This window comes from Phyllopteryx taeniolatus, chromosome 9 (assembly GCF_024500385.1).
Source record: "Phyllopteryx taeniolatus isolate TA_2022b chromosome 9, UOR_Ptae_1.2, whole genome shotgun sequence".
NCBI lineage: Eukaryota > Metazoa > Chordata > Actinopteri > Syngnathiformes > Syngnathidae > Phyllopteryx > Phyllopteryx taeniolatus.
The window spans coordinates 21,921,603-21,945,916 of record NC_084510.1 but is presented as its reverse complement, the minus strand read 5'-3'; the positions used below and the strand labels follow the sequence as shown (position 1 = coordinate 21,945,916).

The following is a 24,314-nucleotide window of genomic DNA, read 5'->3' as shown; positions in this document are numbered from 1 at the left end:
CTGGGCATCCCTGCTAAAGCTACGGCCCCCGTGACCCGACCTCGGATAAGCGGTAGAAAATGGATGGGATGGATGGAAGGTTGGCAAAATAATAATCACGGTCTTGCCTGGATTCCTTTTGAGCTGTGTTAGCGCTAACATTACTGAGTTGTATTTATTACAACTAGGGATACACTGATACCAGTATCCGTTCTAGGCAGGACACGCCCCGCTACAATATGATTGGCTGCTGCATCCAGGCAGGAAAGTAAGTATTAATTGGCCTTCTTATTGGACCCAGGTGGCCAAGGCACACACAACAGAATGAGTATTACAATGAGTAGAATAAAAAAGTTTGACAAAAACAGTTAAATTATTTTTAATTCTATTTAATTATGCCATTACTCTGTTTTTATAAAGTACAATATTATAGAGCGCTATCTTTCTCTTTAAAAAATACACATTGCAAAATGTTCCTTTTTTGGGGGAGGGTAGAATGGATTAATGGCATTTCCATTCATTTCAATGGGGAAAGATGATTTGAGAGATGAGTGTTTTTGAGTTATAAGTGTGCATTATAAAACTATATTTGTAGGAGATTTAACATTTCTACTGGAGTGCTTTAGTTAACACACTATACAATCACAGTTATAACAATCAGTTTTGTCTATTTTGTTTTGCAATGTGGAATTTATTCTGTTGTTATTCTAAAAAGTGTTATAGCTGAGTATAATGGGCCATGTTCAAGAAAAGAACAATATTTTCTTAAAATGAACACATTTTCATCACAATGGCAAGACATAATGGCATTATCACGTATTGATACTCAGTATCGGTGCAGAAGTATTTTTATTCATACTTGGTCTGAAAAAAGGGGTATCAATGCATCTCTAATTACATTATGATATAACCCAAAGGAGTTCCGTTTGTGTTCAAAACAGTTTATCCAAATTTTGTTTATTACGGTAGAATTCGATTTGCCTTACTAATTTAAGCATGCTTCATATCATTGTGTGTACTAGGCTAGTCGCTTAATCCTCTAAATACTGACTCGCTATTCATGTTGACAGTAACGAGTGGCTTCTATATCAGAATTGAATCGTTACTCCTTTTACTCTTCCGAAATAATAGTCCAACAAATGAAAAATCCTATTTGATCTATTGAACCGGAAAGATAGTACGCTGCCGTGCTTTGGCTGCCGATTTTCCCACTGGAAATGTTTTTCCTTTTTAGTTTAAAATGGCGTACTTTAACCAGGATCACTTGCTGTTACGTGGCCAAAGGTAGGGGTGGGTTGGTTGGTTGGCTGGGTTGTTTTTGTGCCTATCGGTGCCGTAAATCCTCACTGCCTTGGACCAGCTGCCACCTTTCTAACTAGCTGGCTCGCTACATAGCCAGCGGGCTCCCTAGTCAGGGCTACCTAAGCTGGCTCTCGTCATCTGCCACGCTGTGTTGGATAAACTTTCTCCCATTCATTCTGCTGCGGTCGCTGTTCACCTCGGCAGTGGCTTCTTTTCAGCTTTGTTTGTAGCGCTGCCATGACTATCGGTGCACTTCCTCGGGCTAGGCTAATGGACGCCTCCTTCCGCGAAGATCCCGGTGAATGGCGTTGGCCATAAACAAAGGATAGAAACTGTGAAATATTTTGTATTTTTTCAAGTAAATGCGTTGTGGCAGCAGTTGCAGCTCTAGTCAGAATAAAGTAGGAAGTATGTTATTTGAGTTGTCTGAAAATCTGATTCAGCGTTCGTTTTTTTCCCGGCAGACTCGAATGCCAATTCAAGTCACCACTGATTCGTAAACAGCCTTAATGTGTAATAAGCACTGCTTTCACACTGATTAGTACAGTATTTGATCAACGCAATATTAAGATTAAGTAATTTCTCTTGTGACATCCTTGGCAAGCACGGTGGACATATATTGAAAAGGAAAAATTAAGATCATAGAATTCTCATGCAACCTTCCAGTTATGTCGAGTTCAATCGCAGGCCTCTCTTTATTGAACTAAATTGAAAAAAGCTTCTGCTGTTGCCATCACACTGGCTTCTTGATACATTGCATAATAGAATGTAGTTCTTACGGCAGCTACTGCGATAAACATTCCCTCAGAAGTATAGAATTCTCATGAGGGTAAATTAGTGTCAAGTGGAATACCTTTAAAACACTCATGCATCTTTTACAGTGAAAGCAAGTTTTCCATATGGAATCAGTCTTGCTCCTGACAGCCCCAGGGTGAGTGGCAGGAGACATCCACCAGACGCTGTTGTGTCTGGTCTTTTAATTAACACCTAAAAAAAAGTGTAAATCACACACACTGCTGTGCGCTCCTCATAAACAAAACAGTAGTGGAAACAATATCCAAAAACCCAAGGGTCAACTACCACGGCTGAATGTCATGTGTTTTTTGTTTTTTTTTATAAATGTAACTTTCTACTGACCACTAGGAAAAACAAAACTGAGTAGCAAACTGCATTTTTTTTTCTAGTTCTAATTCTGAAAAAGGTACAGAGTTCATTATGTTCTCATTAGAATTTGGATTGGAATTAATTGAAGTTAAATTGTTTGCCCGTGGGCACGGTGGACGACTGGTTATAGCGTCAGCCTCACAGTTCTGAGGACCCGGGTTCAATCCCCGGTCCCGCCTGTGTGGAGTTTGCATGTTCTCCCCGTGCCTGCGTGGGTTTTCTCCGGGCACTCCGGTTTCTCCCACATCCCAAAAACATGCATTAATTGGAGACTCTAAATTGCCCGTAGGTGTGAATGTGAGTGCGAATGGTTGTTTGTTTGTATGTCCCCTGTGATTGGCTGGCAACCAGTTCAGGGTGTACCCCGCCTTCTGCCCGATGACAGCTGGGATAGGGTCCAGCACGCCCGCGACCCTAGTGAGGAGAAGCGGCTCAGAAAATGGATGGATGGATGTTTGCCCATGTCGACCAGCAACAATCTAAAAAAGGACTGTCATGCTATGCGGACATTTTTCTGGGCCACAAAAACGTAATTATTTGTGATAATTAAAAGTGGTTATTGTGAAGATTAAGGATAGGCATTTGAGTACATATGTTTAACAATGGGGGAAGTTAATCAATTTATTGATTACTTTTATTGTTACTATTTTTTATTGACATTTTTAATGAGAGATCATAAAATATCTCCCTGAATGTTCTGAACTCCCATTTTGATCCCAGTGTTGTTGTACTAAGCAGAATAATGCTACTTGGACAAGTTGCCATTGCGTAGCAAGTTTCAAACTTTTCCAAAATGACGCATGTTGTTATAAAATGATAACATGAAGAAAACTGAAATTTGCCTTGATTTGCTCCGTGACCACACTTGTAACTCAAAACACTCATATCTCAAATCATCATTCTCCATTGAAATGAACGGAAATGCCATTTTGTTCCAGCCATTGTGCTCCTCCTTGTGGGCATGTCTTGGCCACCAAAGGGCAGTATAATACATTCATACAGAAACAAACAAAGAACGGCTTCACAATTAAGTGACTCAGTAAGCTGAAGTAATTATAGGGCATTTTTTGCAGTTGATAAAGAATATATGCCTGTGAGTATTTCTATATTGTCTGTCTGCATGTGTTGTTGCATCGTTGGTGTTCATATACCCATAGCTTAAAACCATGTAACAACACCACATAGATGCCATTCGCGAGTCTGTCTATGGCATTTTATGTTGGGTGTTAACATTGAGCTCGCAGACAGTCAAAGTGATGTGTTTTTTTTAAATACACAACACGCAAATCTCTTTGTTTTATGTTTAGTGTGACAGTGAACTTCAACTGGAAGTTGCAAATACAGCTTGAAGCCTCTATTTTGAAGAAATGCTAAACAGTTGTTTCCGAACTGGTGTACCCCTGAGACCCGCATTTTTCTATTTTTTGCTATGTTGTAACCCTCTTTTCAGAGGTTAGGCACAATAAAGATGTATTGTTCAAACATAGCGGTTAAAAACATGAATTTCATATTTTTAAACATAACTCATTCTTACATGTTTAAAGTTCCTTTCAAAGCATCTTATTAAGAAACTGAGAATGTACATAACTGCATGTCGATAAATGCATATCATGCCACCGAACTCTTCTTTTTAGGAAAGAGCAATATCAGTAGCTTGTCTTTTTTAGGAAATGAACGCTTCAGACAAGCCAGTCATAAGTCAAGGTACCACTCTGCATGTTTATGCAGCTCGACCACCTAAATATATGCATAAAGGTGAAATGAATTGGGATCTAATTACGGTATATCTTACATAGTGCACAAAAACATTCAAGTCCATGTAGTCTTACATGGGTGAGTGAACATACCCGAGATTTCAGAGTCTGAGTCCATTTCTTCTTGTTCTGAAAGACTTCTTTCTGCTACACGGACTTCTGGAACATAGAAGTCACCTTGCCGAGCCAACGGAGCCATGAAGTGGATCAGATCCTCACTGTAGATCTCGAGGAACGGATGTGCACACAGCTTCCTTTCCTGCAACAAGTTTAAGGTTTGTAAGAACAGGAGGTAGAATTTAAGTGTATTTGGTTTTTTTCTCCCACTTAGAAAATGGGAATTTGCTATCTAACTTAATATATGATAGTGTCATGATATTTTGCAAAGAGTTGTATCACAATAATTTGTGATAGTTCCCCCCCCCCCCCCCAGCGGCTAGTCGTCAATGGTATCAAGGTGAATTGAATTTATTTTTGTATCACTTTGGTAAATGTTTTATAATTGATCAAATTGAGTTCTTAGGAGGGGCAAAGAAAATCCATCCAGCAATTCAATTAGGGTGACAACATTTTATGACTCTGCTTCCCCTTTTTCAAGAACCATCAGATGCCACATAAGTGTGAGCATGCAAAACTGTTAATTCAACTCCGAAGGTGTTGAAATGAGTTCTTATAACACCTATTGTTTGAGAGTGTGTACTTGCATTCACCCAAGAGCAGATGTGTCAATAATACAATTATGTCGTCTTGTATGGCAATCTAAACTGCTGACATCTTTCCCATTCACGTCAATCAAGCAGAGGCTCACATAACGAACATCGCTGCACTTTCCGCTGCTCATTAACCTTTTATATGCCACACTTTTGTTATTCTGTTCATGCGCTGGAAACGCTGGTTACTTTCACACTTTTGCTATGAGCTAAACGTCTGACAGGGTGCAGCTCCAGTGCAACAAGCCACTGTAATCGATTACATCTGAAAGAACATCTGAAGGTCAACATGCCCTTTTGAGAATTTAGTGGGAACTCATACAAGTTAGTTAAGCAATTACATTATTATTAATAATTATTACAGCTATATTCCATTATTGTTGTAATAACACTTGAACGACAAAGGTTACCATCAAATATTTTAGTTTAATACTAATTAGTTATGTATAGGCGGCACAGTGATTGAGTAGTGAGCCCATCCTCCTCACAGTTTTGAGGTTAGGGATTCGAATCCCAGTTTCCTTGTGTGGAGTTTGCAACATTCTCCTAGTGCTCGTGTGGGTTTTTCCTGAAATTCCGGCTCCCTCCCCCATTCCAAAAACATGCACGTTATGTTAATCGAAGACCCTAAATTCAGTTGGGATAGCCTCAGGCTCATCCGCGACCCTACTAAGCATAAGCAGCACAGAAAATGGATGGATGGGTAGGTTTTGTACGGAAATCTACTAAATTCAGTTTTTATTGATAATTTGTAATTGTACTGTATTGTACTGAAAGGTCTTTGTCATGTTGTGGTAATAAGCAATAAACATGGAATAGAACTAAACTCAAACTATTTTGAGTGTACAGCAATATTTGAAGCAAAAAAAAAAAAAAAAAAACTCAAATGAGTGAGGTTTACGGCTTGAAAGGAGATATGCATCTCATAAAACAGATTTTAGCTTAGTTTTTTCTTCTATTATTAGGGTCTACTTTACTGTGTTGTCCTGAGCAGCCATCGCAGAGACGCAAGTAAACCACCTTCTTACCTCAATAGTAGCTTCTGTTTGTTTTTGTGATCCTCCTCCTATTTTACCTCTTTCCTAACACTGGTATCTTAAGTGTGTAAATCAGAGAAAACACAAAAAGCCAAGGAAAAAGAAAAATGTGCAGTCTGACCTTAATGGCAGCTCTGGATTTTTTCTCTCGAAAATGTTGGTTTAATTAAATCTTGTTCAACCAGCAAAGCATTTGATTTATGGTTCCTCTATATTTAAATTACTGTTGCTCGATTTAATGTGAGGAAAAGCATGAGCATGTTTAGTCAAACACATTATGATACTGACAGCCTCTATGGTTAATATCTTACACCTTTTTTTTTTTTCAAATGTTAAGTGTGGGTTGCATTGCCATCGCTAGTACCTTAGCAATAGTGTTTGGCGCCATCAATTATTTCTCATGCCTTTCAACCATCAAGATTGTACTATAGCTTCTTGACAGATCCTCAGAGAAAAAGTGTCCCTGCAGGCCCTGCTGATTGTCCACTTTGAATAAAGTAAAAGTGGAGACAGCAAGGTTATTGAAGAGCAGAACAGAGCTTGTAGGACTCACACACTCCCATACACACAAAACGTACAGCTAACTTCTTTTCCAAACTCAATCCCATCATCTTTATTACCATCTGTCTAAGCAGTGACGGGCCACGCTCTGCCGTACGCAGAAACATCCATTTCAGTGAGTTCAACGTCAATTATCATCCCCCCAAAGCTTGTGTGTATCCACATCATGCTTAGATATGTGCTGCATAATGCATACTGATGCACATGCAGATGCACTGCCTGACTGAGACAAGCCATCAGAAATTGTCAAATCTAAAATATAAGAATGCATAAAGGAGAGCTGCGTCAGTAATGCAGTGGGCCCACTGTCATTCGTTATTTCTTTTGTCCTAAATAATGGAAGGTCAGAGAATTTGACTTGCGCAACACAAATGGAAGTGGCGCTTCTGAGTTCAAATGAACTGACAAGTAGCAGCAGTCAAGAGAAGACAGCAGTATGATAGAAGACTTAAATCTCCACCAATCAACCTCTTTGTCCTCTGCAAATGCGTCAATCATTTTTACTTTTAAACTTTAGGACGTGAGTTTTGTGAGCCATTTGTAATAAATGTTTCAAATAAAGATTGGTCTTATATCTATACGTGCATATTGAGGTCCTGATCAAAGCCGAGGGAGTCTGCTTTGTAAAGCTACCCATAATGTCAAGTCGTTTCATGTATTCCAGTCACCGTTCAGTTTGCCTCCTCTTCAGAATTTCCTCAAAATGATTCACATCTTAAAATAAATTTGTAGTAAAAAGAGCAGGAAGGAAATTAGCAGATAACAGTTTCTTATTCTAGTTCTTTTAAGATGAAAAAAAAAACTTTAGGCAGAGTAAAACTGATGGTTCGACAAGTAAGCGAAACGGAGTTGAATGGATATTAAAAATGGCAAACCATAAAAAGTTGTATACTTTGGAAACGAGACAAAATTCCAAAGTTGCACAAAAAAACAGGACATTTGAATCACCATTCACTTCAACTGAGTATCGAAAAGTTTTAACACCACCACGTGTACTGCTTCACCCCCCCCCCCCCCCCCCCCCCCCACACATTTTTGTGATACTACCAGTGATGAAAAAAAAGGGGGGATGATCTCCATAAACCTGAAAATGACAAATACTGCAACATGGAGTTAGCATAGCGACAAGCGTGGTACATGATTCTCAGTCCTGGATGAATCAACAATAAGTTGACGACAATAATGAGGCAGAGGCAACTGACCATTTTTGATGGAAATGGACACCTATGCCTGTCTCCAGCACACCCACAAACGGCTTTCACTAGTAAAGTAACAAGATTTCCCAAAATTGATTGTCTGTCCACATGCTGCGCCTTGTTTGAATGGCCACTTCAACCTGAGTACGACACACCAACAATTTAGAAAAATGGATGACAGGTTCCGAAGAAAAAACAGTTTCTTGTGTGGGGGCGAAAAAAAATAAATATAATGCCTTTTTGGGGAATGTTTTTATAAGATCGTCTAGAAAAAAAATCTGGTCAAATAACACCTTCAAATTAGAGTAAAACAGTTTAAATTGATCATTTCTCAACATATCTCCTCTACCCTTTGGTTTCGTCTGCTACTCCGACTGGCTTACAAGTTTCAGTTAAAAATATCTACCAATAAAAGAGCTTGTACGGGCCAAAATTCCGAGGAGTTCTCCAAGTTGTTGCATCAAAAAAATGACTTTTTAAAACGGCGTCACTTGCCCTAAAAAAACCTCCACTTATACATAACGCAAATGGAATGTTATTCATGAGAAGAGTAATGTGGGCAGTAGTTTAGAAAAGTCATGTACTTTAGTAATTGTTTTTTTCCCCCTGCATTTATAAGTTATGGAGGATTTTAGAGGAGTTTGAAGTCACTTGTCACTTTGCTACTTGTACAGTTAAAAGATTTTATGATGGCGACATTTTGACCTTGGAACATGTTAATTCGATTGACAATTCTAAGGTTGACCGGAAAGTCGAAGTGGATTGTGTTCAACTGTAGAGGTTCTGCTGTTATTCATTTTTAATGGATTAATCCTCAGCAAGTGAATCAGAATAACACTGGAATATGAAATCAAGAATTACCACTTTTCAGTCATGATCCTTTCGTTTTGCTTTTCTATTTTACAAGTAGTGGCAGGTAGTCTTTCATTGCTATGCACCCAGTATGCCATCTGTAAAACGAGTAAATAAAACGCACAATAAATGTAAAGGCATTGTATCCAGTACTCCTTGCCCAGCTAAAATTGAAGCACTGCAGTGTGGGCCACATTTAAGCTACATGCATAATTTAAGGGCGCTTTCCTTGCATGCACTCATTAGTTGTAGATTGGTTTTGTATTTATGCATTTCTGACCAATTTAATGGGATTCCTGCAAAAACAAACAAGCAAAAAAAAAAATAATAATAAAATAGCATTACAGTTTTGCATTGATTTTGGATCAAAATGGCTCAGATAGTTGTTAAAAATGGCTTTTGTCTATTTTCAGCAGCTGATTAATATGAGCAGGAATATATTAATAGCAGCACAAAGGTTTCAATGAACCAAAAATAAATTGGAGTGCCCTTGTTGTTGTTGTGACCCCATTTCAATGTCGTCTTACATGCGTTTTGAATCATTTTTGGAACACAGCGGTGACCACTGGTAAAAGAGAATATCAAGCTCCGACTACACTAAACTGTTGTTTGCGAGATCAAATCGTTCTGTCTCTTAATTTTTGGGGAAAAATCTTGATGGCTGTAAAAATAATAGCTACAGTGAATATAAAAGGTTTACACACCCCTGTTCAAATGTCAGGTTTTTGTGATATAAAAGAGAACAAGATCATTAATTTTTCCACCATTAATGTGGCCTATAACCTGTACAACTGAATTGGAAAAATATATATTCAATATGAAAAGTAGAAATAAACAAATGATTAATTTTGGTCTAATTTTATATCACAAAATAAAACTGACACGAACAAACTTTTTATATCCACTCTATATACTGTATAAGACCTGTGAAAGCCTCAGCTGAAAATGCTTCATTCAGAACATCTTGTTTAGCCTGTAAATTCCATTGTGTGAGAAACGGAACCGTACTATTGATTCCTTATAATCACCATGTGTGAAGACCTGACCCTTGGACCCTTGCTGCTCCATTTCTATGCAATACTTCCGAGCTGGAGGATTGACCCAAAGGGCGGCCAAATAATAAGACCTGCAGTGAAATCCTTCACACACACACACACACACACTGCACAGTATGCTTGTGTAATTGGGGAGGGGATTGGGGACGGGATTGTGGATAGTGCACTATTGATTTTTGTTATTTTCTCCATACTCTGCAGAATCAGGACCACTTGGACCAGTGCAAACAATGTCAGTAAAGACTATGAGGGTCATGGGAAGGTCATTTCTTCACATACTATACAACATAGGAGAGCTATTATTGTAACACTTACTCCGTCATTTTCTGAACTATTAAAATGTTACTAAACTATAGCTCTATTAAGGGAATGCACATGGTAAATTACATGGGCCGACAAAATGACTTCAATTGTAGATAAATGAGGCACTTTTGAGGATATTCATGTCTGCTTTGTGCAAGTGTATCACTGTTCGCCCCTGCATGTTACTGAACAATATACATTAACGAATATTTGCAACCATCAGCCAATGCACTGTCCATGAGCATCTTTATGATGGAACAAATTTGTCACAGCGTTAAAGAAACAATTTTTTTTTTTTTTGTAATGTGGAGCTTTATTATCCAATTTTACTTCACTGTCCTACCAAAGTCCAAGACTCCACCGGTTAAAAATGTTGCTTATTTACAGTCGATCTGCAGCAGATCCTGAGGGACCTAGTTACCGACAGATGGTCAACAAGAGGAAGAGGATGTGCAAGTGTTTTCGCTTACCAGGTCGCGAGGCTGGGGGACTACATCTGTGGGAATCTACTGTGAGTGCGTCATGCTCCTTTAGATAAACAAATGAAATTTTGCAATGTATTTTTAGAAATAAGATAATTCTGATCTCCCTTGGTAAAACCATACAGTATGGCTTGACAGGTTACTTCTTTCCCTAGAAAGTCAAGTAAATGTATAATTCAGGTATTACACTAAAGGAAGAAAGGATGTTGTCACATAGCTTGGATTTAACATGACATGGATGGTCAAGCCAATCCACTGGACTAGAGTGTCAGTTTTGAAGACCCATCTGCAAATATCTGTTCTGTATTAGAGTTCAAACCACCTCACATTCATCTGATTGCATATTTAACAAATACAATTTAAAAGATTAATTCAAACTCAGCTAAACACTAGAAAAATAGCATTTGTTGCCTGTCCTGGCTTCCTAAAATTAGACGTTAATCCTTATCCAAACTATACTTTAAGTGTATTTTCTTTTAAAAAAACAATAATTTAGTTTAAAATCTAATTTGGGTTTTCGTTCAGTCCTGTTACCCTAACACAGGGATTACTCTCTGAAAAATGTCACATGGTTCACAGGAAGTTGCATCAGTTAGATTCTCTGCAGCCCATATTTGATGATACTTCAGCTATGAGTGGGGGTGTTAAAATCTCAGCACGGTCCTAATAAATTATTTTTTGTTATATGGTTTGAACCAAAAGATATACTATGGTCTTCATTTCATATAAAAGCCCTAAAGGGGCATAAGACAATGAGTGACAGAACTCACTGCCAGTATGACCAATCCAGGTGTCACTCAAGCAGCAAGTCCCTCTTCATTGACGTGTTCAGCTATGACAATACGAAAAGGGACTGCCTGAAAGTCAGTGACCTGAATAAAGCAGTTAATTCCTAAGCCCCCTCTTTATCTACACAATTTTCTTTAGTTTGTCCGCTTAAGCCCCACACACCTTGGTTAAAAGGACCCCATCCCTGGCGCACTTATACTTGAATGGTTTAAAATTGCCTCTTGCATTGCTATTCACAAAAACCCTTGAGGGTGGTACAGTGGGGCTAGTGATTAGCACATCCACCTGCAGTTCTGAGGCTGGGGGTTAGAATCTGGGCTCCACTCTTCCTGTGTGGGGATTTGCTTTGCTTTTTTGCTTTTTTGCCCTTGCTTGCTTTGATTTTCTCTGGGCATGTTGGCTTCCTGCCACATGCCAATAACATGCATCAGTGAAGACAAAATTTTCCTTAGGTGGGAATGTGAATGCGACTGGCCATGTGGCTTGTTATTGGCTGGCGACCAGTCCATGGTGTACACCCAGCCTCTCGCCTGAAATCAGCTGGGACAGGCTATGAGGATAATTGCCACAGAAAATGGATGATGGAGGACACACACAAACTCAGTTCATTTGCATGCCTATCTCACCAAGCACCTGCAAAATTTGCAGATGTTTGGAATATTTTAGCTGGCTTTACAGAAAGAGCATGTATTTTTATATTGATTAATGTATGTACATGTTGCCAATAAACTAAAAAAAACAACAACAATATACCGTTATATCATACGATGGACGTTTTATATACGATACTATATCCCACAACTCTAATGTACCATCATACGAAGTGCCTCTAATTTGTCAGCGAGCTAATCTTGGATCAAGAAGTTAATGAGTGTTGTGGACTTTTTTCACACCCTAACGACATTTGAACAAGCCACCGTAAAAAGTGTGCAACACCTGCAACATACAGGACAAACCTAAATCTAATACTTCCAAGTGACAAGATACTTTACTGGATCACATCGAACACAGCACTCAAATAGCATTATGGCGGCAGCTTAAAGCTTTTAAAAGCGCTTTTAACGTGCATTTCACTTGATTGATTAGATCGCCCGTGACACTAAACAATTAGTCCCACATCTAAAAAGAACTAACTTAAATTATAAGCGCACTCAGCAACATGATCTTGATTCAGAGCGACAGGGTAAAGTTTAAATGGGATCAATCAAATGCAGATGTGACATTTAACACCAACAGTAGAGTCCCAGATGCCTGGAGACGAAAGTCATGTTTGAACGTGCAAACTCCGTAGAGCCTCTGGTGGGATGCGTTCGCTCGCAGGCTTGTGATCCAACATTCTCCATAAAAGAGTGAACACTAATTTGGTTTTGTGGCTTGAAATTTGATTACATTTAGTTCCAAGTAATCCAGAAAAACAAAAAACAACAGCAAAAGAAAAAGGCTATTCATAAGTGGTTAGAAATACAGTATACTCAGCTAGGGATGGCCATAATAAATGAAGCTAAACAACTGAGAAGAAGTTAAGAATTTGTGTGTTGATTAATTATGCTCACGTTAGTGTGGGCATTATATCGCCCAGCATCAACTCTTTGTCCAAAGTACAAAACCCCATGACCTTCTCTGACCTTTCTGAATTTACATCATAGCCAAGCGTCTGCATGTTTCATAAGCCCCGAGGACAAGCAGATGTGCTCTGGATTGCACCATTCTGGTCTGCCATAGTGGCAAGCCTAAGACGAAAATGCAAGAGGCAGCACTTTGTGATGCTTCATGAGCATGTTGCCATGTCTGTCGGTTGCTAAAAATAAGGAGAGCATTGAGGAACAAAGGTAAACTTGCTTTATATTCAGCACGGAAGCTCAGTGCTGGCAATCAACTTTTAGTGCCCTCGAGCAAACAAATGTTCCATAGTCTGCCTTCCTCAAACCTTTAGATCTCTGTGAATGTCAGCAATATTATCTTCCCACTCCAGTCCACATTACAGGTCTGTAGGCCCGGCCACCGCGCACCAATCAAATCTCAAGACACTGCCGCATCTGTGATGAAGCTTACCACTTGAGGGGTAAGGCACAGAAGAAAAGACTCTGGGGCTGATCGATGGGCTGACTAGGCAAATATCAGGCCTGACCACAGGGCGGCAAAACAATGCATCTGAAAGCGAGAAATCATCCTGCCGTGGCAAGCCAGATCTGCTAAATGCTGATGAGCTGCTTTGAAAAGGTCTCACCATTTGGGATATTCAACGCGTCAGACATCAACTGCATGCTTTATTCAAGAGAAACTAGCTCAGAACGGACCGTGTTATTCATCTGGTTCTGCTAAATGTGACCCACATCTTGGTTAAAAGGACGATCTGCAGCTCTGGGGGAAGACTGTTGATATATTAGCTCTTCTGCATGCCAACCGCAATAGTTTGGTTTTGGGAATAGCGACAGCCTACAGTGACTATAAAGGCCTACACACCCCTGTTCCAATGCCGGGTTTTTGTGATATAAAAACAATAGACCAAGATCAAACATTTCAAATTCCACCATTAATGGGATCTATAACATGTACAAGTCGATTAAATTATTATTATTTTTTAATCTTTCAAAGAGGAACAGCAAAACCAAACTGAGTTGCACAAGAGTGCACACCCTCTAATAATTGGGGTCCACCATTGAATGGTATGTCCAGTGGAGGAATACCTTGCAACGACAATCAATGTTATAAGTCACAAACAAAATCTCCGGGTCACAGGTGGATAAGATAGACTTAAAAAAAATAAAAAAATAAAAAAGACAGCTGAGCTATGTGACGGAAATCAAAGATCACATTGTGATGTAATTAGGTGAAGAAGAAGACCGATGGCCAGTTTGATGACCGGTTGTGTACGTTGACCTCTTAGACAGTCTAAGTGCCACTGGAGGGCAGCCAGCTTTACACAGCATCCAAACAGATGGCGGAGGCAGCCAGACAGCACCCAAGCCAACATTCCTCCGACACAAGCAGTGCTACTGAAGACAACGTGTGGTGCTGCCACCTGTTCTGAGCACACTGCATAATTAAACAATAGCCACACAAGTCAGCACAACCCAATGACTCATTTACACAGGATCCCTTAAGGAGCACCTACAGTAGTAAGGCCCTTAATCATAGGGTGATAAAAAGATTGTTCACTTTCTTTTCTCTCTTTTGCCCTCCAGTTGACTGCACACATACGGTACAATAAATAAGTTTAATGCATTACCTAAATACGACCTTCACAACTCCTGAGCAAGTTGTGAGTTATGAGTGTGATTTGCATCGTATGATGACCAAGCAAAAACAAAATGGTGACCAAAGCAATCAGCAGTGGCGTGAAACCAGTGCCTTCAACATTTTAAAATTGACATTTATGGTAAAATTGGATTCTGTGTAATTCTGAACCACAGGATATAGACAAAAATAAGGTCTTTTGTCAATTTTCAGATGTTTTACTGCTCAAAAATGTGAGGTGACAGGTACTCTGTGTATTTCTCCTGTTTACTGAATCGACATCAAAGTATTTAAATCAATATTATCGAATCACAACCTAAACAAAACTAAACTTTGGCAAACTCAAGTTTGCCAATGTTGCCAATGAATAATTTTGGGCTTAACAGAATGTGTTGTGTTTTGGGCCTTTTTCCAACCTCACAGTCATATGTGCCATATCATGAGCAGGCCTGAGGTTCCAGCAATATTTCTGAGGCAGTAGAAGGCAGATTGTGTTACGGATGGGTGCAAAAAGCAAAATACCTTGATGTAGCTTTCTAGCCGTGGATAGACTCTTTTTATTCCCAGGAGGATAGACAAAATGGTCCTGTGGGGGAAGGAGGTAGTGACTACGTGTGTGACTTCAGGAAAGGAGAAAACATGAAAGCCAGACGTCTCGTAGCGCTTCAGAAGCTCCTCGTCAGCCTTGTCCTCCCCTTCGCTCACTATACTCCCGACAGCACAGCGGCACTGAGGTCCAGGCACCTTTGAATTAAATAAACACAGCCGGATAAGGAGGATCATTAAAACAGAACGTGCACAGGCAGCATGTATTTTGAGAACGGTTGCTTTGCTGACAACATAAATATTTTCTGGATCGTCAGCCAGGTGACACATTTTTAGAGAAAATATGCTCATTAATTAGAGCTCTAATTATAATATTTGGAAATTCTGAGCGTTCGGAGCACCCTGGTGCCAATTACGTCGAGGGGGAAAAAAGATGCTCTAAACAAATGAACCCTCTTGGGACATCCAAGTATGCTGAGTGCCACTAGAAGTACACAATAAATAAACTACAGTGATTTGTCCAAGAACCTATCACATTGATGTTCTTCACACCCTGCCATAATGCGAATTTTCTTCTTGCTCTTGACAATATTTTGCCTTTTACTGTAAATTAATATCTGCTCCAAATATTGGTTATCAGCCTCTTTGACTACTTATAATAGGGATCGTTATCAACCCTGGAAAAAAAACACTTATGGGTTGATCTCCATTTTGAATCACGTTTTTTAAGCTCCCGAAAATACAGTTCATTTAAATAATATGTGACTCATGCCTTTTTAGTGGAAGCATCAAAACTAAAAGTATGGACAAGGAGCTGTAAGCATTTAAGGCACTATCAGAAGCAATCTCAACATAACATCTAATCATTGTTCCAAATCAATACTAATGATTGTATGTCACGTGACGCAAGAGACTCTTCCTAAACTAAGATATAATGTGTCAAACACCTTGTGAAATATTAAGATTGGTTAGATTAATGTGTTACATATTCTGCTCATGAATGATCCAACTTTGCACACACACATTCTTGACACCGAGGATGGATGTTTTTGGAGCTCACAGTGGGAACTCACAGCCAACTGGATTTATCGATAACCGCAGGACTACATGTAGGGAATACAGAAAGAAAAAAAAAATAGCGGTTTGTTTTGCCTCTCTGCATGCATCTAAACCAGAGACCATGTGTGTGGATTTAGCATGGTTACAAATGCAATCTTGTTTAATCCACTTTTTGAAAAACACAGATTATTTTAAATAATATTTAAGTACTTGGTTTGTCCGGCTGCAAAGCAAATTTACTTCCCCTGTGTAGATATCATGACTTTAATTTGCATGCTTTTGGACACCTCAACCTCCATCAACTCTGCTGAATTTTCTATATGCAAGTCAACAGGAGCTACAGACAATGTATTATTCCACAGTCCCAACCACACAAAATCGTCACATTACAGTGAAACAATCTCCCGCCCCCAACCCTAATAGATCATGTTTGACAGGTAACAGTCGCAGTGATTTGTCAGAGGGTTACCAATTACATATTTCTAAAATGTATTCACAGTCAAAATTATTTACTCTGTCAACAAGGTTCCAAGAGGTGAGAGACACCATTTCAAGGGGTGCGAAAACTTGGATTCTGCAATTTTATATACCTTTAAGGACATTCAGAATTGTACTTAAACTCTTTTTAAAATCTCAAATAGTGCTGTTCACTGTTACTACTACTGCCACCAAGGGGGGGGGGGGAAAGACATTTGTATTGCACGTGGCAGAAGAGTGTTGCCAGATTGATCTTAAAGTATAACTTGCTATTTATTGATTTTATTATCTATTATTGAAAGTGTCTTTCACTATGTGCATCATTTAGGTTGATAAGCCTAGTATGGTAAGAAACCTAAATGTCCATAGTAAGAATAAAATCAATGAATTTAAGCCTTTGCATGAATTTGGGCCAAAAGACACTGCCAACGTTGGCCAAAGAAGAGGTCAACTGCAGGTCACTGCCACATAGGGGGAGACATTTCGTCCTTAGCATGTCTTTCATCTCACCAAGGGAGAGTTCATTGGGTGAATTTTATTTTTCACGCTTTTACTTTTCATGCCAATCCAAAAATGTGTTTAAATAAAAAGGGTTTTTAAAACTTAGTGTAAATTCACCTACTTTATCTTCAAATCACATACCTTTGAAGTGTGTGTGTGGGGGGGGGGGGGAATTCACTGCATCGCATTGAAAGTGAATAATTATGAAAAACTAATTGACTGTCGATCAATACAGGGTGTACCTTGCCTCTCTCCCAAAAGTAAGCTGGGACAGTTTCCAACTTCCCTCTGACCCTGAACAGGATAAAGGACAGAAAATGGATAGATGGACGTTTCAAATACAATAGTGACTCTTGTTCTGCACACACAACAATTCAGTGGCGGACAAATGACTATTGGGATAGGATTAAAATGTTTTATGATTTATGTTGAGATTTGCTAGTGAGGCAATTGCAGGAGAAAGGCAAACTATTCACTGGCATATAAAGTAGTTTCACATGGACTTTCTGTCAGAGACAGTATTAGCGAGATTGTCGACCATTTCATCAGCCTCCACAAAGGATAGCAGCTGCATTAATTCGCATCTCCATGTTATGACCTCAGCGTAGCTTGTTGAAACGTTCAAAATTGTCATCTTACCAACAGTGATTTTAATGAAGACAATGTATGACAAAACACTGGCACTGATCGCTTATGGGAACATGGATGGAATGTAAACACCTTCTTAGAGGATGAAGTAAACCGCATGGCAGAGAAGAGGCCACATTAGGTCAGGGAAACACCGCTAGAAACTGAAGAGCTACGAGGGAGAAGGAATTCATGAGCAGGGCCCAGAATATGTGATCGCTTTTTGAAGAAACAAAAAGAGCCTCTCCAGCCCTGTATCCATGGCAACCATCACAAGACCAACTTAAGTCCTTGTTGAGGTCTTCAGTTTCCACAGAGGAAATAACTAACGGTGGCAAACGTGAGAAAGGGGTATGGGAAAAACAAGTCAGCAGATGAGAGTAGTTATTCAGACACTTCTCCTCTGTCAGCTGCACCTTTTGAAAATTCTTCTCACCGCAAACATCAATGGCCAGTGTCTCCCCAGTTAGACACCAAATAGGAGTCCTCCTATTTGAGAGCACTCTCTGGGGTTCCTGTCTAGGACTGAAAGCTTCCAGCAGCTTGGACACTAATGAGCTGAGATCATTACACCAATTATTTGAACTTAAATCAGGACTTGGCTGAGACGTTACAGTGCCAGCACCCAATTCTATCCTAATTGTCTGCTTTTGAAAAAAGGATTTAAGACTGCGCAAGGAAGATTCTATGTCTGAGCCATTTGAAAGGTGCCGCAACTTGTAAAAGACAGCTCAGATCATAGTGGGCAACAAATACGTGACCGACTATCACAATTGTAGTAACACGCTACAATAATAAAGGCGATTATATTCTTAAACTGACTCTTGCCACGAAATTCCCACTTGCTTGTGTTGCCTCTTTTAAAGTAAGACGTAAGACAAGGAAGGGCAAGAGCAAGTCGGAAAGACACCCACTTAATTCCGGGTATAGTGCAAGTCTAGTTTGGGTAGGGGTTCGGGTATACAGTGGTGCATTGAGATTCATTGTATTGCTTGCATTCAATCCTTCACCGAGCTCGTAACTCAAAAACCGTATCTCAAAACACATTTTCCCCATTGAAATGAATGGTAATGCCATTAATTTGCTCCAGCCTCCTCCTCAAAAGTTGTTTCATGTTTTTTTAATGAGAAAAATAGCACTCTATGCTACATACAGTTATTAACAACTATAATTAAAAAGAATTAAACAGCTCTTGTCACACTTTCCAATGCCTTGGCCACCTGGGGCCAGTTTAAGATATACATACTGAAATGGAGGCTCAGCTCCTCTTTTGGCTTCTCAGTGTGATCGTAATATTAGTCATTCTTCACAGAGGATAAGTAATATATGCCTGTGAGCTGTTATAGCGTCTGCAAGTGTTGCTGCACCATTTGTGTTCATAAATCTGCTGCTTAGAGGTTAACAACACTGCCACCTAGATGCTAATTGTTCACCTGTGTGCCTACGCTGTTTCCCACTGGAAGCGAGCAGAGGCTATGTGGTTGTTTTACATACAAAATGTAAAGTTTGACAGTGGCAACAAGCAGATTGAAGACTCTTTTTGAAGAATATTTACAAATTACATCCACCACCAAACTCCTGCTTGCTGTGATCTATCTAACAGTTTCCATTTACCATTTCAAGGTAAGGTGTTTCTACTTTCTACATTTGTAGTTTGGTTTGGATTAAGCCTATTGGAAATAGAAGTACATCTGGTGGACTCACAGGTGGGAAAACAGCACCACATGAGTTGGAAGACTGCAGAGCGTGTGTAAGATTAGGTATCAGGAGCGGTTCCAACAGATATTATTGCCTGCTGCGCACAGTCTCAGGTACAGTATGTTTGGATAAGCTCTCATAAACAGAAGGTAGGAAAAGATCTCAAACAATTCCACCCCACTAAATTGTATATGTAGTGCTCTAATGTGGAGGTTAGCCTACTAGTTTACGACACACGCAGTGATTAAGCACAGATGATTTGGATGCTTCCCTTGATGACCCGTTTTCGGGGCAACAGGGAGTGACAAAAAAAAACAAAAAAAAGAAAATGGAGATTGTTTAACAGAGACCTGATATTGAGATATCAAAATCTCTTGCTTTAATTTCACAATATTCCTTAATATAACAATGGTTTCATTAGGGTCAATCTAAACAGTAGAAAAATATCCATCAATCCATTTTCTACAGTGCTTTTTCTAGGTGAGCTGGAGCCTTTCCCAGCTGACTTTGAGCGAGAAGCGGGGTACACCCTAGACTGCATGCTCGGCAGCCAGTTGCAGGGTACATTCAAAATCACACCTATGGACAATTTAGTCTTCAATGAACCTAACATGCAAGGTTTTCGGAACATGGGAGGAAGCCTACATACCCGTGGAAAACCCATGCAAGCATGGGAGAACATGCAAACTCCACACAACAAGGCCAGAGTCGAGATTTAAACCCTAAACCTCAAAGAAAAAACATCATGATTGAGGGTCAGAAATATTGATTGTCTCTCCCTCGAGATGTTAAATTATGCTGCGGTTTAGCTACACGTCCAAGCGGCCCAAACAGCAGCATGTATTTGGTTAGAATCTACATCTTAACACACAATCTCCAAATGTGCTTATGCAACACTTAAATAAAAGCACAATAAGTCAACATTCTCAAACTGCTAATTAAACGTTAAGTAATTCATATTATTCCGAGATGGACTATGTATTTATCATATACATTTATGTCATGCACTAATTCCAATGTATTGTTTCGTGTTTATCTAATTATTGAACATCCTGTAAATGGAAATTATTACTGTACCCTTCTGCTACTGTGTTGTTTAGATAAATGTGTTGTCGCCATCTAGCGACCAAACCCATGTATTGCTAGACTTTTAATAACTTCAATCCACCACTTTTGAGGTGAAGTGCTTCAAACTAAAATCATGATATAAATATCCCTCGTCTTCATAATTATGAGTGTTTTGCTTACCTGTTTGGGATCATCGTAGAATATTCCGATGCAAGAAAGCTCTGGTCCGATACTGTTGGCCTCTTTAAACAGATCAAAGCATTTTTTATACGGTCCTTCTTTAAACTTGTAGACGAACGTCACCTTTTTTATAGGAGGAGAGCCGGTTAATATGATAATATCTGACAGGAGTCCGGAGTACAAAAAGTAACCTGCTAGTAGCGAAAGAGTGACGAACAAGCTAACAGCCACACACAGACTCATCCACTCAGACATAACAATGACAAGCGGGATAACGTTTTAAAAACTTTTGTATATTCGCAACTGTTAAAACAGAGTTGGAGAAAGCCACAACTGAATAGACGCAGGAATTTTCACTCATCCTCTGTATACAGAACTTTTGATGTTTAGCGATCATCAAACCACCTGGGTCGCACGATGAATGGAACTTCCTGGAATGTACCATTTGAGCCAATAAATGGGGGTTGGGGGGTTAATAGTTTTAAACGCGGCCATTGTTGACGGCGTCACCAAAACCAACCACACTTTTTCAAATGAATTTTATTTATTTTTTTACTTTTGTAACGTTTAATATTAAAAATCGCTTTCATGGTGCAACACAGTCGACAAGTACAAACGAGGTACACTGTGACTGGCTGCTCCTTTTCCTTCAGGTTCATATAAACATTGGATTGTTGACATTAACTGGACCCGCTTGAAGTAAGTAAAAGAAAACCTCCCTTTAATTAATTAATTAATTTATTTATTTATTTTTTGTAACAAACTCCACTTGCTGAATAAGAATGGCTGCGAGACGGTTTTATGACCTGACAGCGAAGTTACTGAGTGGAGAAATCTTGAGTTTCTCCTCACTGAAAGGGAAGGTGGTCCTCGTTGAGAATGTGGCGTCACTTTGAGGAACGACAACACTCAAGGCCTCGTCGTTCTGGGTGTACCCTGCAATCAGTTTGGACATCAGGTAGGAAGGAAGAACTCTTCTGTCTGATGTGTCATTAATGATGACGATCAACTTTTCTTTTTTAGGCGCGTTTCATCACTGGGGTGGCTGTCAGGGCCAGCAAAGGCCTTCTGTGCTGGTTTAAACACTGTCAGGGTCAAATATTACCACAAAGTGTCCTCATCAGTATCACTCAGTCATCATGAAAAAGGAGCAGAATAATGAAAACTCTTATTGTTAGTTTGCAAACATTTGCACACATACCAGTACAATGATTAGCCATTTAAAACACATTCACTGCCATTGACGGCTTTAGAAGTCAAATATCCATGTTAACTGGGAAGGCTGGCAGTGAATGAGTTTTAAATGTGTTTCCTTTATTTTATGCCTTATTTTTTCATTAGATGAACGCAATATTGGCATCTCCCACACACTGCTCTGCTGACTACAGTTTGTGTAATAAATGTTGATACTAAAGCATTTTTACATGGTTTTAATTTTCCATTGTTATTTGATAAAATGAGCTATTTTGATCATGTATATTCTACTTTCATGATCATAATGAACATTTACTTCGCATCTTGCCCAAAGTCCGCTGGGAGAGGTTCCCGCTTACATGCGGCCCTAACAAAGTACAAGCACTGTACAAAATGAATGGGATTCGAGAAGAATGGAATTCATAACTTGCACTGTATGTTCTTTTAATAATTTTTAGGAAGCTGTATTTTTATTTCTGTACCTTGTTTTCAAATGTATTTTGCTCTTTGTTCCTAAATGATTTTAATCATGTAAAGCACATTGAGTTAGCTTGTGTATGAACTGCAATACTATATAAATAAAGCTGCTTTGACTTCTCTTGCCCGAACCTTGTAATTGATACTCTTTAAAGTTTAACAATGATCATTTTAATTTAATTTCATTTTAATACAAGTAATGGTTTTCAGACACCCAAACACGCTTAAGACGCATTTGTGACATGATGTGCATTGCATTTAATGTTCTGTTTTGTTTTAAATCATAGGAAAACTGCAAAAATGAAGAGATCCTACGGTCACTTAAGCATGTCCATCCAGGGAATGGCTTTGAACCGAAGTTCCAGCTTCTGGAGAAAGTGGAAGTGAATGGAAAGAATACCCACCCCTTGTTTGTCTTTTTGAAAGAAAAGCTTCCGTTCCCTTCTGATGATATCATGGCTCTCATGACAGATCCAAAGTTGATCATTTGGAGTCCTGTCGGTCGCAGTGATGTGTCCTGGAACTTTGAGAAGTTTCTGGTTGGTCCAGATGGGCAACCTTATAAGCACTACAGCAGGAAGTTTCCCACCATTGACATATAAACAGATATTAAAGAGCTGCTTAAGCATGTTAAGTAAAGTGCACTCCAATTGGCTTGTTGTGAGTTATCAAGTTTTACCAGTTTAGTAATAAGTTTCATAGTAAGTAGTCACACTTCTGTATTTGTGTCTTTTATGTGCTCCATCGGCAGTTTAATCCACAACCTCCTTAAAAATATAATGACATTAGCAATACATCATGGCTACAGTAGTCATTTTACCCAATGATGATACACCTTGAAACCGTTTTTGAATGGGGAGTTTCTGATGAATATGTAAAAGACTGATTTGGCCACGGCATAGGCTGATATCATAAAATGATTCAAATAATAATAATAAACATTTTAAATCATTACTGTCTAGTTTACAATGCATACAAGTACATACAGTCATGGAAACATTTATTCGACCACCGTTGTTTCTTCCGTTTCTTGTTTATGTTTAATGCCTGATACAACGAAAGATACATTTGTTTGGACAAATACAATTTAAAAAAAAAAATAACTCAAGTTTTTTATTTAAGAGCTGATATCTCACCATTTTCCATAGTTTTCTTGATAACCAAAATCACTAAGAATACAATTACTTGTGAACGTAAGCAGGTCAAACAGGACATAAAGGCTTATGGAATAAGCTGCATTTTTATCATGTTCATTGTATTCTTCAGGTACTGTAATACACTGTTTGTGGTACCAGGCATTTAAATGAACAAAAGATTGAAAAAAAAAAGTGGTCTAATATTTTTTTTAAATGGGTACACCTGCACAAGATACAAAACAACCTACAGTATATAAAAGTATACCGTTACAAAGATATAATGCCCAGTTCTTAGGGACACCATCACAAATTTATTTTGAGTTCCATCCAACCATTTTTTATTGCACTTATCCTCACTGAGTCATGGGTGAGCTGGACATTTGGGCGAGGGGGTGGGGTACACCCTGGAACTGGTCGCCATTTAGGCACATACTGTATCAAACAAGCATTCAGCCTCATTCACACCTATGGACAATTTGGTCTTCAGTGAACCTGAAATGCATGTTTCTGGAAGTGAGAGGAAGCCGGAGTATCTAAAAATAAAATTTTCAAAACACACAAGGACGGGAAGAACATGCAAATAACACACAGAAAGGCCAGGGCCCAGATTCAAACCCACAACCTCAGAGCTGTGAGACAGATGCGCAAACAACGAGTCCACTATTCTGCCTACCACAGTATTTTCTATTATAACTTTTTTGTCTGTATCAATGAAGTCAGTGTTTATATTAAAACATAATATGGGAAAATAATTGTGGTTAAGTCCAACGTCATTAAATCTTTGTGTTAATGTAAAGCATGACATATGCGACATCAGTCATTTCCGGTATACAACTTGCAGAATACCACTAGTAATTAAATTCCATAATTAAATTAAATTAAACGGTACGTCTTTTAAAAACAATTTTAGGGACATAAAATGTCCTGATA

The 24,314-nt window shown here is 39.0% G+C and overlaps 2 protein-coding genes across 4 annotated transcripts in view; one reads left to right on the top strand and one right to left on the bottom strand.

The window, feature by feature from the left end:
- LOC133483619 (testis-expressed protein 264) overlaps window positions 1-21,033 on the bottom strand; it is a 28,410-nt gene extending 7,377 nt beyond the window's left edge. Inside the window, exons 1-4 of one of the 3 annotated variants that reach the window (XM_061785081.1) lie at window positions 20,578-21,033; window positions 15,074-15,165; window positions 14,944-15,007; window positions 4,293-4,458 (exon numbers count right to left, since the gene is read on the bottom strand). In XM_061785081.1, coding sequence (XP_061641065.1) covers window positions 4,293-4,458; window positions 14,944-15,007; window positions 15,074-15,165; window positions 20,578-20,832 — 577 coding nt within the window. In that variant the 5' untranslated portion in view covers window positions 20,833-21,033. Of the gene's footprint in view, window positions 1-4,292; window positions 4,459-14,943; window positions 15,166-20,577 lie in introns of all 3 variants that reach the window. The other 2 variants (XM_061785080.1, XM_061785079.1) reach the window with 2 other exon arrangements.
- Window positions 21,034-21,359: 326 nt separating this feature from the next.
- gpx1a (glutathione peroxidase 1a) lies at window positions 21,360-24,245 on the top strand. Its single transcript, XM_061785082.1, is given in 3 exon segments — window positions 21,360-21,483; window positions 21,486-21,535; window positions 22,536-24,245. Coding segments are annotated over 3 exon segments (525 nt in total). The 3' UTR covers window positions 22,887-24,245.
- The last annotated feature ends 69 nt before the right edge of the window (window positions 24,246-24,314 follow it).